The 19,336-nt window shown below is 35.0% G+C and overlaps 1 protein-coding gene across 1 annotated transcript in view; it reads left to right on the plus strand.

Annotated features, from left to right (window-relative positions):
* The window catches only part of DACH2 (dachshund family transcription factor 2), a 672,782-nt gene that overhangs the window by 561,398 nt on the left and 92,048 nt on the right, over positions 1-19,336 (plus strand). The window contains exons 6-7 of the mRNA XM_054470661.1: positions 1,773-1,945; positions 18,953-19,088. Coding sequence (XP_054326636.1) covers positions 1,773-1,945; positions 18,953-19,088 — 309 coding nt within the window. The remainder of the gene's footprint in view (positions 1-1,772; positions 1,946-18,952; positions 19,089-19,336) is intronic.

Below are 19,336 nucleotides of genomic sequence, written 5' to 3' on the forward strand. Positions count from 1 at the left end.
TCCTAAAAAGGATTTACAGATAGTGAGCCATAAGTGAACACGGATAGGAGAAAAGTTTAAAATATTTTCTGACTCTAGGATATGGAGTCAGATAGGGAGTACAGAGAATGTTTCCTTTCCTGAGTTCCACGCAGAAACCTAACCTAGGTTAGGTTTTATCCTTATGTAATTCTGATAACACTGCATTTTGTGACTATCTTTATCAGAAACACTGGTGGCTAGTGTTTTCTTTATTTAGGAATTCCTTTCATTGTGATGATCACTTGAGTGTTGTATGAGACCTTACCTACCTGGAAATGTATTCCATTGCTTGTGCTGCCTTTGTACTTTCTTGTTAACAGTTTTAGATCAACCATTATAATTGAAATCAGGAGACAGACATCAAATAAATTAACACTGCTTCTTCCTTCTAGCTCCCATTAAAATTGGACTTTATTAAAATTAAAAACTACTCTGTGAAACACATTGTTAAGAAAATGAAAAGAAGCCATAGAATGCGAGAAAATCTTTGTCCTAAAAGTATATGTGTTTTGAGTGTTTGTATTACTGCCACTTTGTTTTGAGGAATGAGATTTAGGGAGCTTTTTAATATACTTCCTATAGATTCACTGATGTTCTTTTTCTGTTGTGATAAGGGAAACAAGGAAAAGTGAAGCGATTACCAAGAGTAAAAAAGGACGTTATTAATACTTAATATTTGTGCACAGAATCAACATAAATGCTGTCCACCATAGAATTTCTGTAGTCTGTGATAATTTAGAAAAATTATAAGCAGGGATATTTTAGAACAACTATTAAAGACTACTGATTTCTGGGCTTCTGTCCAAAATTAGGCACGATTACTGTAGAGGTAATTGTTTTTAATAAGTGCTATGGTTTGCTCACAGTCACGTTCACATCCATGAAGCTAGACTAAATTTTAGTAGACTCTGCTCAACCTCCTTTCCTCCTACAAATTTCAGCCTATTAAGGGATAAGTAGACGATTTTAATGTTACCTTTTACATGATAGCATACCTGTGGCTACCAGAAGTTGAATGTGGATAGTAATTGAGATATATTCTTTCAGATATTTCAAATGTGTGAAAATTATTTCAACTTGCATAAGAAAAAAAATGAAATTCCTGAAATGGCCTAACAATATTTGTTATTAAGTATTTCTTATTAAACTAGAAAATAGGTTGATATTTTGATAGGGGAGTTATTATTTATTGACAAAGAGTTTAAATTAAAGCTATTAATATAAGCATTCATTTTAGAGATTTATATCTAAAAGGTTATAACATACTCCAAGTCTTGTTTTCTTCTACAGTTCTGAAGCTTAGAGAATCTACATCCTGCCTTATCAGCACCTCTGTTAAGTGTCTTAAAGAAATTGTAAAGCTGTCAACTATCAACACATCAATGCATTATTGTTATGATGTTACAAAATGGTTATAATGATTAAGAAGAAAGTTCTTATTTTTGAAATGCAATGATGTTTGGCTTAAAGATTTGTGTTTGTTTTATGGGTAAAAATTTTGCATCTTATAAATATTTGGGGAGTGAAAGCAAGAACAAAGCATATTTATAATTAAATGTGTGGATACAGGAAGATTTTTAAAATTATTAAACAATATAAAATACCACAGGTACTATTAATGGCACAAGGAGACACTAAGATATAATAAAAATTGTTTTTATAAGAAAACTAAGAATGAATTTAGGTACTTTTTAACAAACTATTTCAGATAATCATAATGTAACAAGTTTAATATGCACTGTCTCTTTTAGGACTGGATCTGCCATTTATGATGATGCCTCATCCCCTACTTCCAGTCAGCTTACCTCCTGCATCAGTTGCCATGGCAATGAATCAGATGAACCATCTCAATACTATTGCCAACATGGCTGCTGCAGCACAGATTCACAGTCCACTCTCCAGAGCTGGTACCTCTGTTATAAAGGTAAGAATCGTGATTTAGAAAAGGACAAAGGTGTCAATTTCATGGAAATTTTGATAAAATATTAACAATCCCACTGGATCTTCAGTAGTAACTCAGCTCATTGACTCAGTTAGTTAGCATACAGTATTGATGGGTTTAGTTTGTGACCAGGCCTGCCAGGTTTGTTGTTGTTTGTTTGTTTTCATTCCATGGCCACAGATCTCACTTTTAATTCTATTTCCTGTCTTACAGTCATGTGCACAGTGTGTGGGAGGCATGGGCAGACTAATGACAGAGTAGAAGAGTGTGCAAAAACCATTCCCATGGCTGGGGTGAAACAAAGTAAACACTGTGCATCTTTTTGGAGTTTGAGAGACAGTTATGAGGTATGATATAACATACAGGACTTATAGTCAGACAGATTTGGGTTCCAATTCTGATTTGCAACTTAGCTAAATGAACTTGGGTATGACAGCCCTCCTGAACATGTTTCCTCAACTATAAAATGAACGTCATAGTTAATAATCTATGCTGCTTATTTCATGGGCTGTCTGGAGATAATATGAGTAAAATATGTGTAAAAACCTGTAAAACATTAACAATATTTATGATAATATATTGCATTAACATTATAATGTTAGAATACTATTTTTTTCAAGTTTATGGGCATTGGATAATGAAACACAAAGGATATTTCGTAGCTACCCCTTCTTTTTCCTCTTAGTTTGGCATATGGCTTTTCTGCTCTCTTTCCAATTATCATATGAACTAGGCTTTTGAATGCTTTTTCTTCTTGTGAGGAGGTGATATATGGGTACATAGGATCCCAAGATTTTAGTTAATCACAGAAACCCATTGATTTCCTCCTTTATTCCTTCACTTACTGAACAAATATTATACCCTTAATAATTACATGCCAGGTTATTGAGCAATATGGGAAATTTATAAGTAAGATATACACCTTGACTTCCAGGAGCTCCCAAACATAAATGTGAGACAAACAAGTACCCACTTAATTTGTACTAACAAGACAGACTATGATGGATAACATAAGAGAACCACCAAGTATTACAGCAATTTAGGGGAAGGAGTGATTATACCTACCTTTAAGAAGAGAGGAGGCGGGGATCTGGGAAGGCATTATAGTTGATGGATTTCAACTGAGCCTTGCAATATTGATATGATTGTAATAGATAGGCATGGAGGTGAAAGAACTGAAGGCAGAGGAAATGTGACATTTTGGACATATTTGTTTCATTTTAAAATCAGCTTGTAATTTTGGAGGCTTCTAAAGCACTGAAAAAAATTTAAAGCATAACCTTTGTAAGAAAGGAACAGAAAAATTGATCATTTTTATAAAGCTTCATCTATATATTTAAAACACCAAGTGGAAGCATGCTTCCTGGAAAGACTGGTTACAGACTTCACCACTACACAAGTTCCCTGGCAACAAAACTGCACTTGTATCCCTGAATCAATCAAAAAAATTAAAGGGTAAAAATAAAGCCTGTGGTTGATAATGGATTAGTCTATCCTAACTAATGAGAGCTCTGTTACTAAAATATTTGATGGGAGTGTAAACTTGGAGTTAGAGTTGTCTTTGAGAAGAAAATTACCCATGAAATGTGGGATAAATTTCCCATTATGTTGAAACTGGATGGCTATTAAGAAAATATGACAACACAAACAAATTGTGAAATTATATTAAAAAGCAAACCTGGGAGCAGTGGCAGTGACATGTGCCTGTAGTCCCAGCTGCTTAGCCGCCTAAGGAGAGGAAGATCACTTGAAACTAGGGGTTCAAGATCAGCCTGAGCAACATTGTGAGACTCCTTCTCTAAAACAAACAGACAAACAAAAGCACTTCAAAGTAATGGTATTGTCATATTGGCTTTGGAATGATGGAAGAGTACTCTTAATAGAGGCGTGCATATGACTCTTCAAAAGTACATTGGTTTGTTTTCATAAGTACCATATTTAATTAGCTATATTTTGTTTGAATGTTTGAGACTTCAGTTAGCTTTGTGAATAATTTGAGTCAAGAGGCACATGGAAATGTGATTCATAATTGTGGTCCTGGAAATGGAAAAGATAATTATCTTCTTAATCCAAATATTGTTTTATTTTTTACCCATTATGACAATATAACTGAAATTTTGTTTAGGGCTTATTAGTCTATTTCATATGCAACCTTTTAAAAAAGAAACTTGGAATTGTCACAAGCAATTTTACACAACATTTTAAAAGGTGAAATTAGATCACATGCTTATTTATGTCCTGCCAAATACACAAATACACAGAAACCATTTTATGCTAAAGAGAAATGGATCTACTTTCATGTGGTTATTTTGACTAAAGTAAGTTAAGAGAGATATATTTAATTAAAACACTGATAAAAATTTCTATTTCTCTACAAATCTATCAGCAATATATTTTGTCATATGCATAGATTGCATGGTGGTGGAAAAAGGGCTCTTTGGGTATCCATTATCTAAATAATGTACATTGTACCCAGTGAGTAATCTCTCATCATGCACCCTATTCCATCCCCTCACCTTTCCATTGTCTATCATTCCACACTTTACACTCCTGTGTACACATTATTTAGTTCCCACTTATAAGTGAGAACATATGGTATTTGTCTTTCTGTGCCTGACTTGTTATGCTTAAGATAATGGCCTCCATTTTCATCCATATTGCTGCAAAAGACAGATTTCATTCTTTCTTATGGCTAAATAGTATTCCATTTACATATATAGATACATAGTATTCATATACACATATATGTATATGTAGATAGATAGATAGGAATTTGATAATGAGTTAGTCTATCCTAACTAATGAGAGGTCTGTTATTAAAATATTTGACTGGAGTGTAAACTTGGACATAGAATTGTCTTTGAGAAGAAAATTATCCATGAAATGTAGGATAAATTTCCCATGATTTTGAAACTGGATGGCTATTAAGAAAATATGACAACACAAACAAATGGTGAAATTATATTAAAAAGCAAACCTGGGAGCAGTGGCGGTGACATGTGCCTTATTATATATAATATATATATATATGAATACTATTTGGAATATATATATATAATGGAATACTATGATCCTAAAAAAGTGCAAGATATATATTTTTATATATATATGCATATGCATATGTGTGTGTATATATATATATCTTGCAGTTTTTCTTTATCCTATCATCTGTTGATGGACACATAGGTTGATCACATATCATAGCTGTTGTGAATAGTACTGCAATAAACATATGAGTACAGATATCTTTTTGATATAGTGAGTTATTTTCCTTTGGGTAGATACCCAATAGTGGGATTGTTGGATTGAGTGGTAGTTCTATTTAAAGTTCTTTGAGAAATCTCCATACTGTCATAGTGAATGTACTAATTTACATTTTTACCAACAGTGCATAAGCATTACATTTTCTCCTCACAAACATTTGTTATTTTTTCTTTTGAAAAATAGCCATTCTGACTCATGTAAAATGATATCCCATTGTGGTTTTAATTTGCGTTTCTCTGATAATTAGTGATGTTGAGCATTTTCATATGCCTGTTAGCCATTTGTATGTTTATTCATGTCCTTTGCCAACTTTGTACTGGGATTATTTTGAGTTTTCTTTTTGAGTTGTTTGAGTTCCTTCTAAATTCTGGTTACTAATCCCCTGTCACATGCATTATTTGCAAATATTATCTCCCATTCTATAGGTTGCCTGTTCAATCTTGATTATTTCTTTTGCTGTGCAAAAGATTTTTGGTTTAATTAAGTCCCATTTGTCTATTTTTGTTTTTGTTGCCTGTGCTTTTTACATCTTATTCATAAATACTTTGCCTAGACCAATGTCCAGGAGAATTTTCCTTAGGTATTTTTACAGTACTTTTATAATTTCATGTCTTGCTTTTAAGGGTTTAATCCATGTTGAGTTGATTTTTGAATATGCTGAAAGATAAGGGTCCAATTTCATTCTTCTGTGTATGGCAATCAAATTTTCCCAGCACCATTTGTTGAAAAGGGTGTCATTTCCCCAGTATATGTTCCTGTTGATTTTGTCACAAAAGAGCTGGCTCTGAGTGCATGGCTTTATTTCTGTGTTCCCTGTTGTGTTCCCTGTTTTTTCCCTTGATCTATGTGTCTATTTTTATATCAGTACCATGCTGCTTTGGTTACTGTAGCCTTATAGTATAATTTGAAGTCAGGTAATGAGATGCCTCCAGCCTTATTCTTTTTGCTTAGTATTTATTTGGCTATTTGGGCTCTTTTTTAGTTCCATATGATTTTGAGGATAGTATTTTCTATTTCTGTGAAAAATGAATTTTTTTAGGGATTGCATTAAATCTATGGATTGCTTTGCACAGTATGGTCATTTTAATAATGTTAGTTTTTTCTAATCCAAGAGCAAGGGATATTTTTCCATTTGTTTTTGACATCTACAATTACTTTCACCAGTGTTTTGTAGTTTTCCTTGTAGATATCTTTTACCTCTTTGGCTAAAATTATTCTTAGTTTATTTTTCACTAGCTGTTGTAAATGGGATTGCTGTCTTTATTTGTTTATCTGCTGGATCATTATTGGTATGTAGAAATGCTACCAATTTTTTGTAAAGGGATCTTCAAACTTTACTAAACTAATTTCTCAAATTCAAAAGATACTTGGTGGAGACTGAGGTTTTCTAGATGTAGGTCATATCATCAGTGAACTGGGAAAATTTGACTTCCCCTTTTCAATTTGGATGCCTTTTATTTCTTTCTTTTGCATGATTGCTCTGGCTGGGTGTATTAGTTCCTTCTCAAGCTGCTATGAAAAAATACCTGAGACTGGGTAATTTATTTTAAAAAGATGTTTAATTGACTCACAGTTCCACGTGGCTGGGGATGCCTCAGGAAACTTACAACCATGGCAGGAGGCAACTCTTCACAGGGCAGCAGGAGAGAGAATGACCGCCAAGAGGGGAAATGCCAGACATTTATAAAAATCATCAGATCTCAGGGGGAGGGATAGCATTGGGAGATATACCTAATGCTAGATGACGAGTTGGTGGGTGCAGCGCACCAGCATGGCACATGTATACATATGTAACTTACCTGCACGTTGCGCACATGTACCATAGAGCCTAAAGTATAATAATAATAATAATAAATAAAATAAAATAAAATAAAGAAAAAACTTGGAATAAAAGCACACTATTCGTTTTAGAAAATTGGTGCTCTCATTACTCCACACCCTGTCCCCAACCAATAAAGGCAATATAAATTAAAAAAAAAAAAAAAAAAAACATCAGATCTCATGAGACTCACTCTTTCACAATAGCAGCATGGAGGAAACCACGCCCATGATTCAATTACCTCTACCTGGTCCTTTCCTTGACATGTGGGGATTATAACAATTCAAGGTGAGATTTGGGTGGGGACACAGAGGCAAACCATATCATTTCACCACTGCCCCTCCAAAATCTCATGTCCTCACATTTCCAAACACAATCATACCCTTTCAATAGTCCCTCCAAATCTTTTTTTTTCTTTTTTTTTTTTTTGAGATGGAGTCTCTCTCTGTCGCCCAGCCTAGAGTGCAGTGGTGCTATCTTGGCTCACTGCAAGCTCCACCTCCCAGGTTCACACCATTCTCCTGCCTCAGCCTCCAGAGTAGCTGGACTATAGGCCCCCGCCACCATGCACAGCTAATTTTTTGTATTTTTAGTAGAGACGGGGTTTCACTGTGTTAGCCAGGATGGTCTTGATCTCCCGACCTAGTGATCTGCCTGCCTCAGCCTCCCAAAGTGCTGGGATTACAGCCATGAGCCACTGCACCTGGCCTAGTCCCCGCAAATGTTAATGCATCCCGGCATTAACCCAAAAGTCCAAGTCCAAAGTTTTATCTGAGAAGGGACTCAAGGCAAGTTCCTTTTGCCTATGAGTCTGTAAAATCAAAAGCAAGTTAGTTACTTCCTAAATACAGTAGGGGGACAGGCATTGGGCAAATACACTCATTCCAAATGGGAGAAATTCGGCCAAAACAAAGGAGCCACAGACCCTATGCAAGTCCGCAATCCAATAGGGCAGTCATTAAACCTTAAAGTTCCCTAATAATATTCTTTGACTCCATATCTCACATCCAGGTCATACTGATGCAAAAGGTGGCCTCCCATGGCCTTGGGAAGCTCTGCCCCTGTGTCTTCGCAGGGTACAGCACCCTTCCAGCTGCTTTCACAGGATGGTGTTGAGTGTCTGTGGCTTTTCCAGGTGCACGGTGAAAGCTGTTGGTGGATCTAACATTCCATGGTCTGGAAAACAGTGGCCCTCTTCTCAATGTTCCACTAGGCAGTGCTCCAGTGGGGGACTCTGTGTGGGGGCTCGCACGACACATTTTCCTTCTGCACTGCCCTAGCAGAGGTTCTCCTTTTGGGCTGTGTCCCTGCAGCAAACTTCTGCTGGATATCCAAAGGTTTCCATACATCCTCTGAAATCTAGGCAGAGGTCCCTGAACCTCAATTCTTGTCTTCTGCACACCTGCAGGCCTAACACCACATGGAAGCCACCAGGGCTTGGGGCTTGCACCCTCTGAAATATTGAACTGACCTGTATATTGGCCCCTTTTAGCCACAGCTGGAGCAGCTGGGACGAAGGGCACCAAGTCCCTAGGCTGCACACAGCAAGGGGGCCCTGAATCCTGCCCAGGAAACCATTTCCCCCTCCTAGGCATCCAAACCTGTGATGGGAAGATCTCTTACATGCCTTGGAGGCATTTTCCCCTTTGTCTTGGTGATTAGCATTTGGCTCCTCATTACTTATGCAAATTTATGCAGCTGGCTACAATTCCTCTCCAGAAAATGGGATTTTTCTATTGCATCATCAGGCTTCACATTTTCCAAAGTTTTGTGCTCTGCTTCCTCTTGAATGCTTTGCTACTTAGAAATTTCTTACACCAGATACCCTAAATCATCTCTCTCAAGGTCGAAGTTCCACAGATCTCTAGGGCAGGGGCAAAATGCTGCCAATCTCTTTGCTAAAGCATAGCAAGAGTCACCTTTATTCAAGTTGCCAACAAGTTTTTTATCTCTATCTAAGACCACCTCAGCCTGGACTTCATTGTGCATATCACTGTCAGCATTTTGGTCAAACCCATTCAATGAGTCTCTAGAAAGTTCCAAATGTTATCACATCTTCCTGTCTTCTTCTAAGCCCTCCAAGGTGTTCCAACCTCTGTCTGTTACCCAGACAGTTCCAAAGTTGCTTCCACATGTTTGGGTACGTTTACAGCAGTGCCGCACTATCTCCACACAATTTACTATATTAGTTCATTCTCATGATGCTATGAGACTGAGTAATTTATAAAGAAAAGAGGTTTAATTGACTCACAGTTCTGCATGACTGGGGAGGCCTCAGGAAACTTACAGTCATGGCAGAAAGCAGCTCTTCACAGGGCAGGAGGAGAGAGAATGACTGCCAGCAGCGGAAATGAAAGCCTGATGCTTATAAAACTTCCAGATATCCTGAGACTCACTCAGTATCATAAGAACAGCATGGGGGAACCCACCCCCATGATTCAATTACCTCCACCTGGTCCTGCCCTTGACACTTGGGGATTATTACTATTCAAGGCAAGATTTGTGTGGGGACACAGAGCCAAACCTTATTACTGGGACTCCAGCACTATGTTGAATCAGACTGGTGAGCATAGGCATCTTTGTCTTGTTCCAGTTCTTAGAATACTTTCAACTTTTCTCCAGTCAGTATGATATTGGTTGTGGGTTTGTCATAATGGTTCTTATCGTTTTGAGGTATTTTCCTTTTATGGAACCTTAGTTCATTGAGCTCTTTTATCATGAAGGGAAGTTGGATTTTTATTAAACGCATTTTCTGCATGTGTTGAGATGATTATATGATTTTTGTTTTTAATTTGTATTGTGTAATATATCTTATTTATGTATTTATGTATTTCTTTATTTAAAGACAGTGTTTTGCTCTCTCATTCAAGCTGGAGAGCAGTGGGGCAATTATAGCTCACTGTAGCTGCATACTCCTGGGCTCAAGTGATTCTCCCACCTCAGCCTCTGGAGTAGCTGGGACTACTGACATGTTCCACCATGCCTTGCTAATGTGTTTTTTTTATTTTATTTTTTGTAGAGGTAGATGTCTTACTATGTTGCCTAGGCTGGCCTTGAATTTCTGACCTCAAGCCCTTCTTTCAACTTGGTGTCCCAAAGTGCCAAGATTATCACATTTATTGATTTGTATATGTAGATTCATCCTTACATTCCTAGTATAAAACACACTTGATCATTATATATTATCTTTTTGATGTGTTATTGACTTAATTTATTAATATTTTGTTGAGGATATTTGCATCTATGCTTTTCAAGGATATTGGCCTGTAGTTTCCTTTTATTGTTGTATTGTCCTCTGGTTTTGTTATCAGGATGTTACTGGCCTCATAGCATTATTTAGGGATAATTTCCTCCTCCTCAACTTTTTGTAACAATTTCGGGATGATTGGTGTTTAGTAGAATTTGGCTGTGAATACATCTGATCATGGGCTTTGTTTTGTTTGACGGTTATTTGTATTAATGATTCAATCCCGCTACTCATTATTGTTCTGCTCAGGTTCTATATTTCTTCTTGGTTCAATCTTGAGAGAATGTAAGTTTCTAAGAATTTATCCATTTCCTCTAAGTTTTCAAGTATGCAAGCTTTTACTTCTTCATAGTAGTCTCTGATGATCTTTCATTTTTCTGTGGAATCAATTGTAATGTCTCCTTTTTATTTATGATTTTTATTTGTATCTTTTGTTAGTCTAGCTAATGGGTTATCAATTTTGTTTATGTTTTCAAAGAGCTAATTTCTCATGTTGGTTTTTCATACTTTTTCATTATTTATTTCATTTAGTTCTGCTCTGGTATTTATTTCTTCTGCTAATTTATTTATTTTTTTTTGCTTTTTTGCTTTTCTTGCTCCTTGAGGTGTGATGTTAGGTTGATAATTTGTAAGCTTTCTACATGTTTGAAGTAGGCAGTTAATGGTATAAACTTCCCTCTTAGCACAATTTTTGTATGTCTCATAGGTTTTGATATGTAGTGGTTCCATTTCCACTTGTTTTAAGAAATTTCTAGATTTCCTTCTTAATTTCTTCCTTAAGCCAATAATTGCTCAAGAGCATGTTGTTTAATTTCCATATATTTGTAGTTTCCTTAGTTTTTCTTTTCAGTGATTTTTAGTTTTATTCCATTGTGGTCTGAGAAGATGCTGGATATGAATTTGAATTTTAAAAATGTGTTGATATTTGTTCTGTGGCCAAGTATATGGTCTATCTTGGAGACTGTTCCATGTGCTGAAGAGAAGAAGGAATATTCTGTAGTTGTCAGATAGAATATTCTATAGATGGTTCTTCCATGTTGAGTGCTTATGTTTTTAGAATCGTGATATCCTCTTGCTGAACTGATCATTTTATCAGTATCACTTGAGTTCTCTTTTTTTTTTACTGTTTTTGATTAAAAGTCTGTTGTATTTGATATAAATATAGCTACTCCTGCTGGCTTTTGATTTTCATTTGCATGAAATATCTTTTTTTTCACCCCTTTGATTCTGTATTTGTTTTTAAAGGAAAGTTTCTTGTTATCAGCATAAAGTTGGATCATGTTTTTTAATGTATTTCACCCATCTATGTCTTAAGTGTAACATTTAATCTATTTACATTCCAGGTTATTGTTGACATGTGAAGTTTTGTGCCTGTCATGTTTTTTATTCCTTTTAATTGTTTTTATAAATTATTTGCTTTTTCCTTATTCTCTATGTTTCTTTATGATTTGATGGAATTCTGTCATGTTGTCATTTGATTATTGCTCTTTCTGCTTTGTATGACTGTTTTGTAAGTCTTGTGAGTTTTATACTTCCACATGTTTTCGTGATGGTGAATAGTGAACTTTTGTTTCCATGTTTAAAACTCTTTTGAACATTTAATGTATGATCAGTGTGGTGGGGAGGAATTATCAGTGTTTGCTTGTCTGGGAAATATTTTATTTCTCCTTAACTTATGAAGCTTCCTCTTGTGGATAAAAAATGCTTGTCTGGCAGTTTTTTCTTCTTTTAACACTTTGAAAATGTCGTACAATTCTCTTCTGGCCTGTAACATTTCAGCTGAGAATTCCACTGTCTGATGGGTGTTCCTTTATAGATGACTAGATGTTTTTCTCTTTCTGATTTTAAAATTATTTATTTCCTGTTGATTTTAGTTATTTTGACTATAATGTGGTATGGTGAAGTCCTTTTTGCAATGTGTATTCTTGGAGATTGCTAATTCTCCTTTAGATGTCTGACACTCTTGCTAGAAATGCAAAATCCTCATAAATTACTCCCTCATATAGGTTTTCTAGACTTTTGGTTCTTTCTTCCCCTTTGGAAACACAGATAATTCTTAAGTTTGTTGCTTTATGTACTTCAAAATGTGCTCTAGTCTTTATTCATTCTTTTAATTATTTTTTTTGACTGACTGGATTATTTCAAAAGACTGGTCTTCATGTTATGAGACTTTTCCTTCTGCTTGGTCTTGTCTATTACTGAAATATTCAAATGTTGCAAACAAATGTTTCTTGTTGTTTTTTGTCAGTAGATAGTTTGGGAATATTGCTACACAAGGCAAATGGTAAATTTTAGTTCTGGCTCAGATCCCTTTGGTGTTGGCTCAACTATTAGCATGTGTAGCTAATAACTAATATAGCTATAACATGAATTGGAAATTGCATTATGATCATTAGGCTTGCAAGACTATTAATCCTTCAATTATATTACTGAATGTGGCAAAATCATGAAGACAAAAATAGGTAAAATACCTTACTGTTATGGAATTCTATTCCCTGTTTGACATTTAAGTGTCTTACAGTACATTTTTCTCTATTTGTGGGAAACTGTGTAATGTCAGTGTGCCATAGCTTTTTTCTGATAACACATTTAAGAAATTTAAGTTGGGAGCTGTTATTTGGCAGTTTACCAACACCATCTGATTAGCTCTGTTTCTTGTTTGGCTGAGCAGCTGGCAATTAATGAATTGATAGGAAATGGTCACACGGCAGTGGCACTAGCGTGTGAACATCTGGTATTAAAATTAGTCAATACAGAGAGGTTTTTGTGTGATAATTCAAATTTACTGACAAAAATCACTACTTGGGTATCCTTCTAAGTGCTCTATGGAAAGAGAAAGCTATTACTATCTCAGAGCATGAGATGAAGATGCATTGAGTGGGCATTAAGGGTTGTTTGTGTTTGTTTGTTTGTTTGTTTGGGTGGGTGGGTGGGTGGCAGAGTTACAAGCCCACAACTTAACTTGGAAACCATGCATTTTTCCCTCTGAACTATCTATTCTCCCACTTGAAGGTATTTTATGCTATGGTCAGATATTATGGCTGATTCCTTTAATCTGTAAGCCTTTTCCAGGACAAGTTCATCACATTAAAGAGATGAGAGGGTTCTTTGTTCAAACACCGCATAGGTCACACATAGGGTGTGTGTATTATTTTGGACTCTCGTGCTTACATATTCCAGCTGCACCCCCAATCTGGCATTATTTCTTATGCATAATATTATATTACCTCTTCTAATTCGGGATTGAAATTATGCCTTTAAAACCACTGAAGAGTGAAAGCTCCCAATATCTAGAATATTTTTTCTGAGTGGTGAGTTTCTTAACCACTCCTAGAGAAACAAGGTAAGATTATTGCGGATTCACTGTTTCATAGACTAATGAAACACATATATTGTGATAACTTCTACCCTGGAATAGGGAGTTTAGCAATTACTAAATTGCATAATTTTTCCTTTTTAACCTCAAGAGCCCTTTTACCATTTTTTAAGTTTATGAAAACTTCGCTATATTCATCATTGTTAATTTAAATTCAATGGTAAATTGGTGATTGTAGAACACAGACCAATGCTTGAATTGGTTCATAAAGATCCATAAAGTGTCATGCTTCCAATAGTATTTAGATATACCAACTTTCAGCATCAAATTACTCCCCCTGTTTAGTGGTAAGCCACGTTAGTAACAACAATGAGCAAATTTTTATTTTACTGTCTCGGTTTTATTATTAAAGTCTTTCAAGTTACGTCTGTTCTGTTTCTGCAGAACTCTGGTGACAACACAAAAGAAGCATATCAATTAAATATGAAATATCAAGATAAATACATGCATAAAATATCCAGCATTCAAATGAACTTCCAAAAGCCACTCCTCAGTAGCAAAATGCCATTAAATCCTTTGGGAACTCATTAATAGATTAACATTTGGAAAAGTGATTACAATGAGAGTTGAAGTCAAACTAAATAAAAAAAGAAGACATCTATTACGTAATTCTACTGAATTCTTGAAAGAAATCAACATAATAAAATATCAGAGGAAATTCAACGTTGAGACAGTTGTTTTTAAAAGGCAATGGAACATGTGCACATACATATTACCACATGGTAGAGATATTTAACACACATATGTTAGTACTTCATAAATTCTGTGTATACTTCCATATTTCCAAGAATGTAAAATAATATATTGAAATGAAATAAATGGCCTCTATGAACATGGTCAGAGTTGATACTTTAGTGCCAATAAACTGAATCCTAAGCCAAATTGACTGTGTTAAACCTTATAAAAAACTAAATTTTCTAAACATTGTCCCGTTCTTTATGAAGGTTCAAATGTACTTTCAAATTATTTGATATAATGGGCAACATTTTTAACCGTTTGTGATATATCTCTAAAGAAAAGGAACTGGTATAGTAGAGGAAGGGATTGTATGTACTAATTAACAGCATTTTCCATAACAACTTGTTCTTTTTAGGCAAAGTCCTTGAACTGTGTAAGTACACATCAGAATCTGAGTTATTATTGAAGATTGTATTACTAATTGCAGGGAAAAATAGGAATTGTGAGAATGTATAAATTTTGGAAATCTCTGTCCTTTGCTACTTTGGATTTGGAGAAGACTTCTCTGGTGTTTCATAGGAGCTACAGCTATTTTCGATGGGCCACAAATTAAATACGTGAAAAGTAACAGGGTTGTAAAAGTCATAAATGCCACATAAATGAAGTTATCAATGAGTAAAAGTGATTAGGGTTTTAGATTTGCAAGTTTCCTTTTTAAATGTACTTATTGATTTGTTGCAAATACTGTTAACCCTGTATTTGGCAAATGGTGAAGGCATTATCACTTGTGTTCTCATTTGTAATAAAACAGATTAACTTGTTTTGAAATTTTAACTAGGCTGAGACACAACAGTAGCCACCTAATGAACCAAAGCATATTGCAGTTAAGCATCTATGCTAAATAGATGCATAGTTATTACAGGGCTAAAAAATGGATCTGTTTACTTGCAAAGGAGAAATTGTTCATATAATTATTCATTATTTTAGGAGAACTTAAACATTCCACTTCCACAGATAATTAAAAAAAAAAAACACACAACACCTAATTCTTAATCAATGTAAGACACTGCATTCATATAACATGGTTTGCATGGTGAAAAAAGTCTGACTTCTGTGCTGCCTTAGAAAAATAACAATGGACTGAACCTTGATCGAATTTGGTAAGTACAGGCTACAAAATCTTAAAGGAGAAAATTTGCTTCATGCAAAATGTTACTGTCACTCTTAATATTCACCTTCTAAATTATGTTCTCAAAGTTAGTTCATTGTTTCACATAATATGCTGCTGAAAATGCAAAGAAGGAGTTTCAGCATAAATTATTGGAGTTTATATCATTTTATCCTATGCTAATTTTAAATATGTTAGGGGAATCCACTATTTTTTCTTAATATTAGTTAATATCAATTGCATTTTTGTTAACGTTCTTGATATTTTCTGTTTTTATAGGTACTCTTATGATTTTTATTTATTCATAATGAGCATTCAGTTTTTATTAGGCAGAGTGAGCAAGACCAAGTATCACTGTCAGTTGGATTCTCTTGCTTTTTTAAACCATGAAACTGTAGGGATCACTCAAAAATTGTTTATTTTTATTCCAGCAGCATACATTGCTGTATATGTGATTCTGGTTTGCTATTACACAGTGATTTTCCTTTTGTCGGTTTTATTTTTTCACAATAACTGCTGCACTTTTTCCCTCTCCATTCATTCAGAGGTCCGTTAGAGATAAACATAGTTCATTGAATTACACATATTTAAAGGAAATTTTCAGGGTTGGAATTCAAACACAAATAGTGAATGTTCTGCAGTTTTTGCACATATTTTGGCATGGAATCAGTGAAACACAATAATGAAAGGCAAAAAAATGGCCACATATATTAAATTCCTTTTATATATATACACATGCACACACATACTATTTAAATAATATATTTTAAAGCATTATAGTTTAAGTTGAATTTCACAACTGATAAACTACAAGTCTATTTTTAAAAAGTGAAAGGGTATGATAGAAGGGCTGTATGGATATTGCTGTCAGTACCCATACCATCCCTCCAAAATGTGAATAGAATTATTGGGGGAAAAAACTTGATTCTTTTCTTCTGTTTTGCTTCTATATTTCTTTTTATTTTTCCTTGCGGACATTATGTGACAAGTAGATATTTTCCTGCATACTAAATATAAAAGAAATGTATCAGTATTCTACTCTGTTTGGAAACATTGTTTTGGAGGCATGACAACAGCAATAAAGTCCTTAACATGTAATACACATTTAAAATTATTGGTATTTAATTAGCATATACTGTAGCTAATATACTCAAAGCCTACTATTCATTTCACTGAAGTTATTGGATGTTAATGAAATGCTAAGCAATAATGTAAAACAAATTTAAAAATATGCATACTACATTGATGACCGTATTAATGTTCTATTGTTGCTATAACAAATTGCCACAAATTTAGTGGTTTAACACAGTGCAAATTTATTATCTGGGAGTTCTGTAGGTCAGAAGTTGGACATGAAGTTCACTAGGTTAAAAGCAAGGTGTGGTCAAGGTGTGCTGCATTTCTTTCTATAGGCTCCAGAGAAGAATCTGTTATCTGTTTTCTTTTATTCTTTTAAAATAATTTCAACTTTTAATTTAGATATATGGGATACATGTGCAAGCTTTTTACACGGATATATTATGTGATGGTGAGGTTTAGGGTACTAATGATCCTGTCACCTAGGTAGTGAGTATAGTGTCTAATAGGTAGTTTTTCAGCCCTTTCCCTCTCCCTGTCTACCCCCTCTAGAAGTGCCCAGTGTTTATTGTTAAAGGTCACTCACATCTCTTTGCTCATGGCTCCCTTCTTCCATCTTCAAAGCCAGCAACGTTGCATCTCTATGACAATTCCTCTGCAGTCATGTCTCCCTCTGACCCTTTTCTGCCTGTGTCTTCCACAGTTTAGAATCCTGGTGATCAGATTGGGTCCACTAAGATAATCCAGTACCATCTCCCTATTTCATGATTCTCAATTGTATCTGCAAAGTCCCTTCGGCCATGTGAAGTAACAAATTCACAGGTTCCTGTAATTAAGATGTGGATTGGAGATTTTAAGTTGGAGAGGTGGCATCACTGTGCCTGCTGCAATGCCAGACATTGGATAATGTTAACCACTGCTAATGAAATAATAAATTTTAACTTTAATGCTATTACTTTTGCACTAAACAAACAGTTTTTTAGGGGGGTTATTTGGGCTTCTCATGCAAAATCAATGTAGAAATGTACAAGCACATATTTGACAAATTATTTCTTAATGTTATGATGATTAGAATAATGATGTGATTACAGATAATTAGACACAACATTTAATTGAAGAAATTTATTATGGATGAATTAAATATTTTATAGAACATTCTCTGTGCTGGCATGTCTATCACCCAGTCACATTTATTGCATAAGTGCATAAACTCTGCAGTTTGGTTCTTTTATTGATCAAATTAACTTAATGATTTGGATTTAGTCATCAATTTGTGATGCATAAATAGAGTGAATAGCTTCAGTGTTTTATAGCAATTTTAATAATCAGAAGTCTCGAGAGCCATGTTACTGCAGAAGTATGCAAAAATATTTTATTAAAATACATTATTAAAAACTAAAAAAATCTATGGAATACTAGAAGAATTGACCTTGATAGATCATAGTGTAAGTTTGAAAAAAACAATAATGGTGTACTGTGACTATTAAAATATATATACTTGTTTTGATATGAAGCTTTGCTCTTGTTGCCCAGGCTGGAGTGCAAAGGCGTGACTTTGGCTCACTGCAATGTCCACCTCTTGGGTTCAAGAGATTCTTCTACCTCAGCCTCCACAGTAGCTGGGATTACAGGTGCCTGCCACCATGCCCAGCTGATTTTTTGTATTTTTAGTGGAGACAGGGTTTCACCATTTTGATCAGGCTTGTCTCGAACTCCTGACCTCAGGTGATCCACCCGCCTCGGCCTCCCAAATTGCTGAGATTACATGCGTGAGCCACCATGCCCAGCCTATTAAAATATTTTGTTGGCAGAATTCAACATAAGTTATTAAGGTCTGAGAGGTTACAGGTATCTAATATACAAGTATATTATTTCTATAAATTTTGTCCATGCAGAAAAGCGCAACATGTTCCAGGTGCCACAATTTGTGAGTTTTATTCCAGGGCTCTCAAGTCTTTACATTTGGGAGTTCTCCTTCTTAATGAGATAGGAGTATCACCCTCCAGGTCTTGCCACGAACTTTACATCAATCTAGAAACTACAATAACAATAACCTTCAAAACACACCTACACAGTTAATCATTTATGAATTTTTTAGCAGAGCAAATGGAAATTAACTTTTCTTGACCCTTTACTATATTTTTTTGACTTTTTCTATAATTTAGCCCTCATGATATTTTATTAATTTCACAAGAATCAAAAACATATTTTTGTTTAAATATATGTATTTAAGACCAATTATTGTAGATGTGTACACTTTCACAATAAGTGAGAGGTCAACATTTCAAATGTGTAGACTCAACCAACATAAAAACTTGGCGCATAGATGACATTTCCTTTTGTGTTTCCTTTTGTGTCAGGAGCGGATCCCAGAGAGTCCTTCTCCTGCTCCTTCTCTGGAAGAGAATCATCGTCCTGGGAGCCAGACCTCTTCCCACACCAGCAGCAGTGTGTCCAGCTCTCCCTCTCAGATGGATCATCACTTGGAAAGAATGGGTGAGTAACTTTTCTGAAACAGGTAATTGGAAAATATTGTTTCTGGAAATTAGTTTTTAGGAAAAATAGAGGAGAAGGAAAAGCTGGGGAAGCTGACACCTCCTTAATATAAATAGCTTTTTGAAATTTGGTCTTTTGTAATTGCTGAAACATATGACCAACAAAATGAAACTTACATTGTGAGAAGTTTGTTCTCTGCAAAGATCTTCCTTTACTGTATCATTCAGTCTCATGGAAGTAATATGATG

This window comes from Pongo pygmaeus, chromosome X, assembly GCF_028885625.2.
Source record: "Pongo pygmaeus isolate AG05252 chromosome X, NHGRI_mPonPyg2-v2.0_pri, whole genome shotgun sequence".
NCBI lineage: Eukaryota > Metazoa > Chordata > Mammalia > Primates > Hominidae > Pongo > Pongo pygmaeus.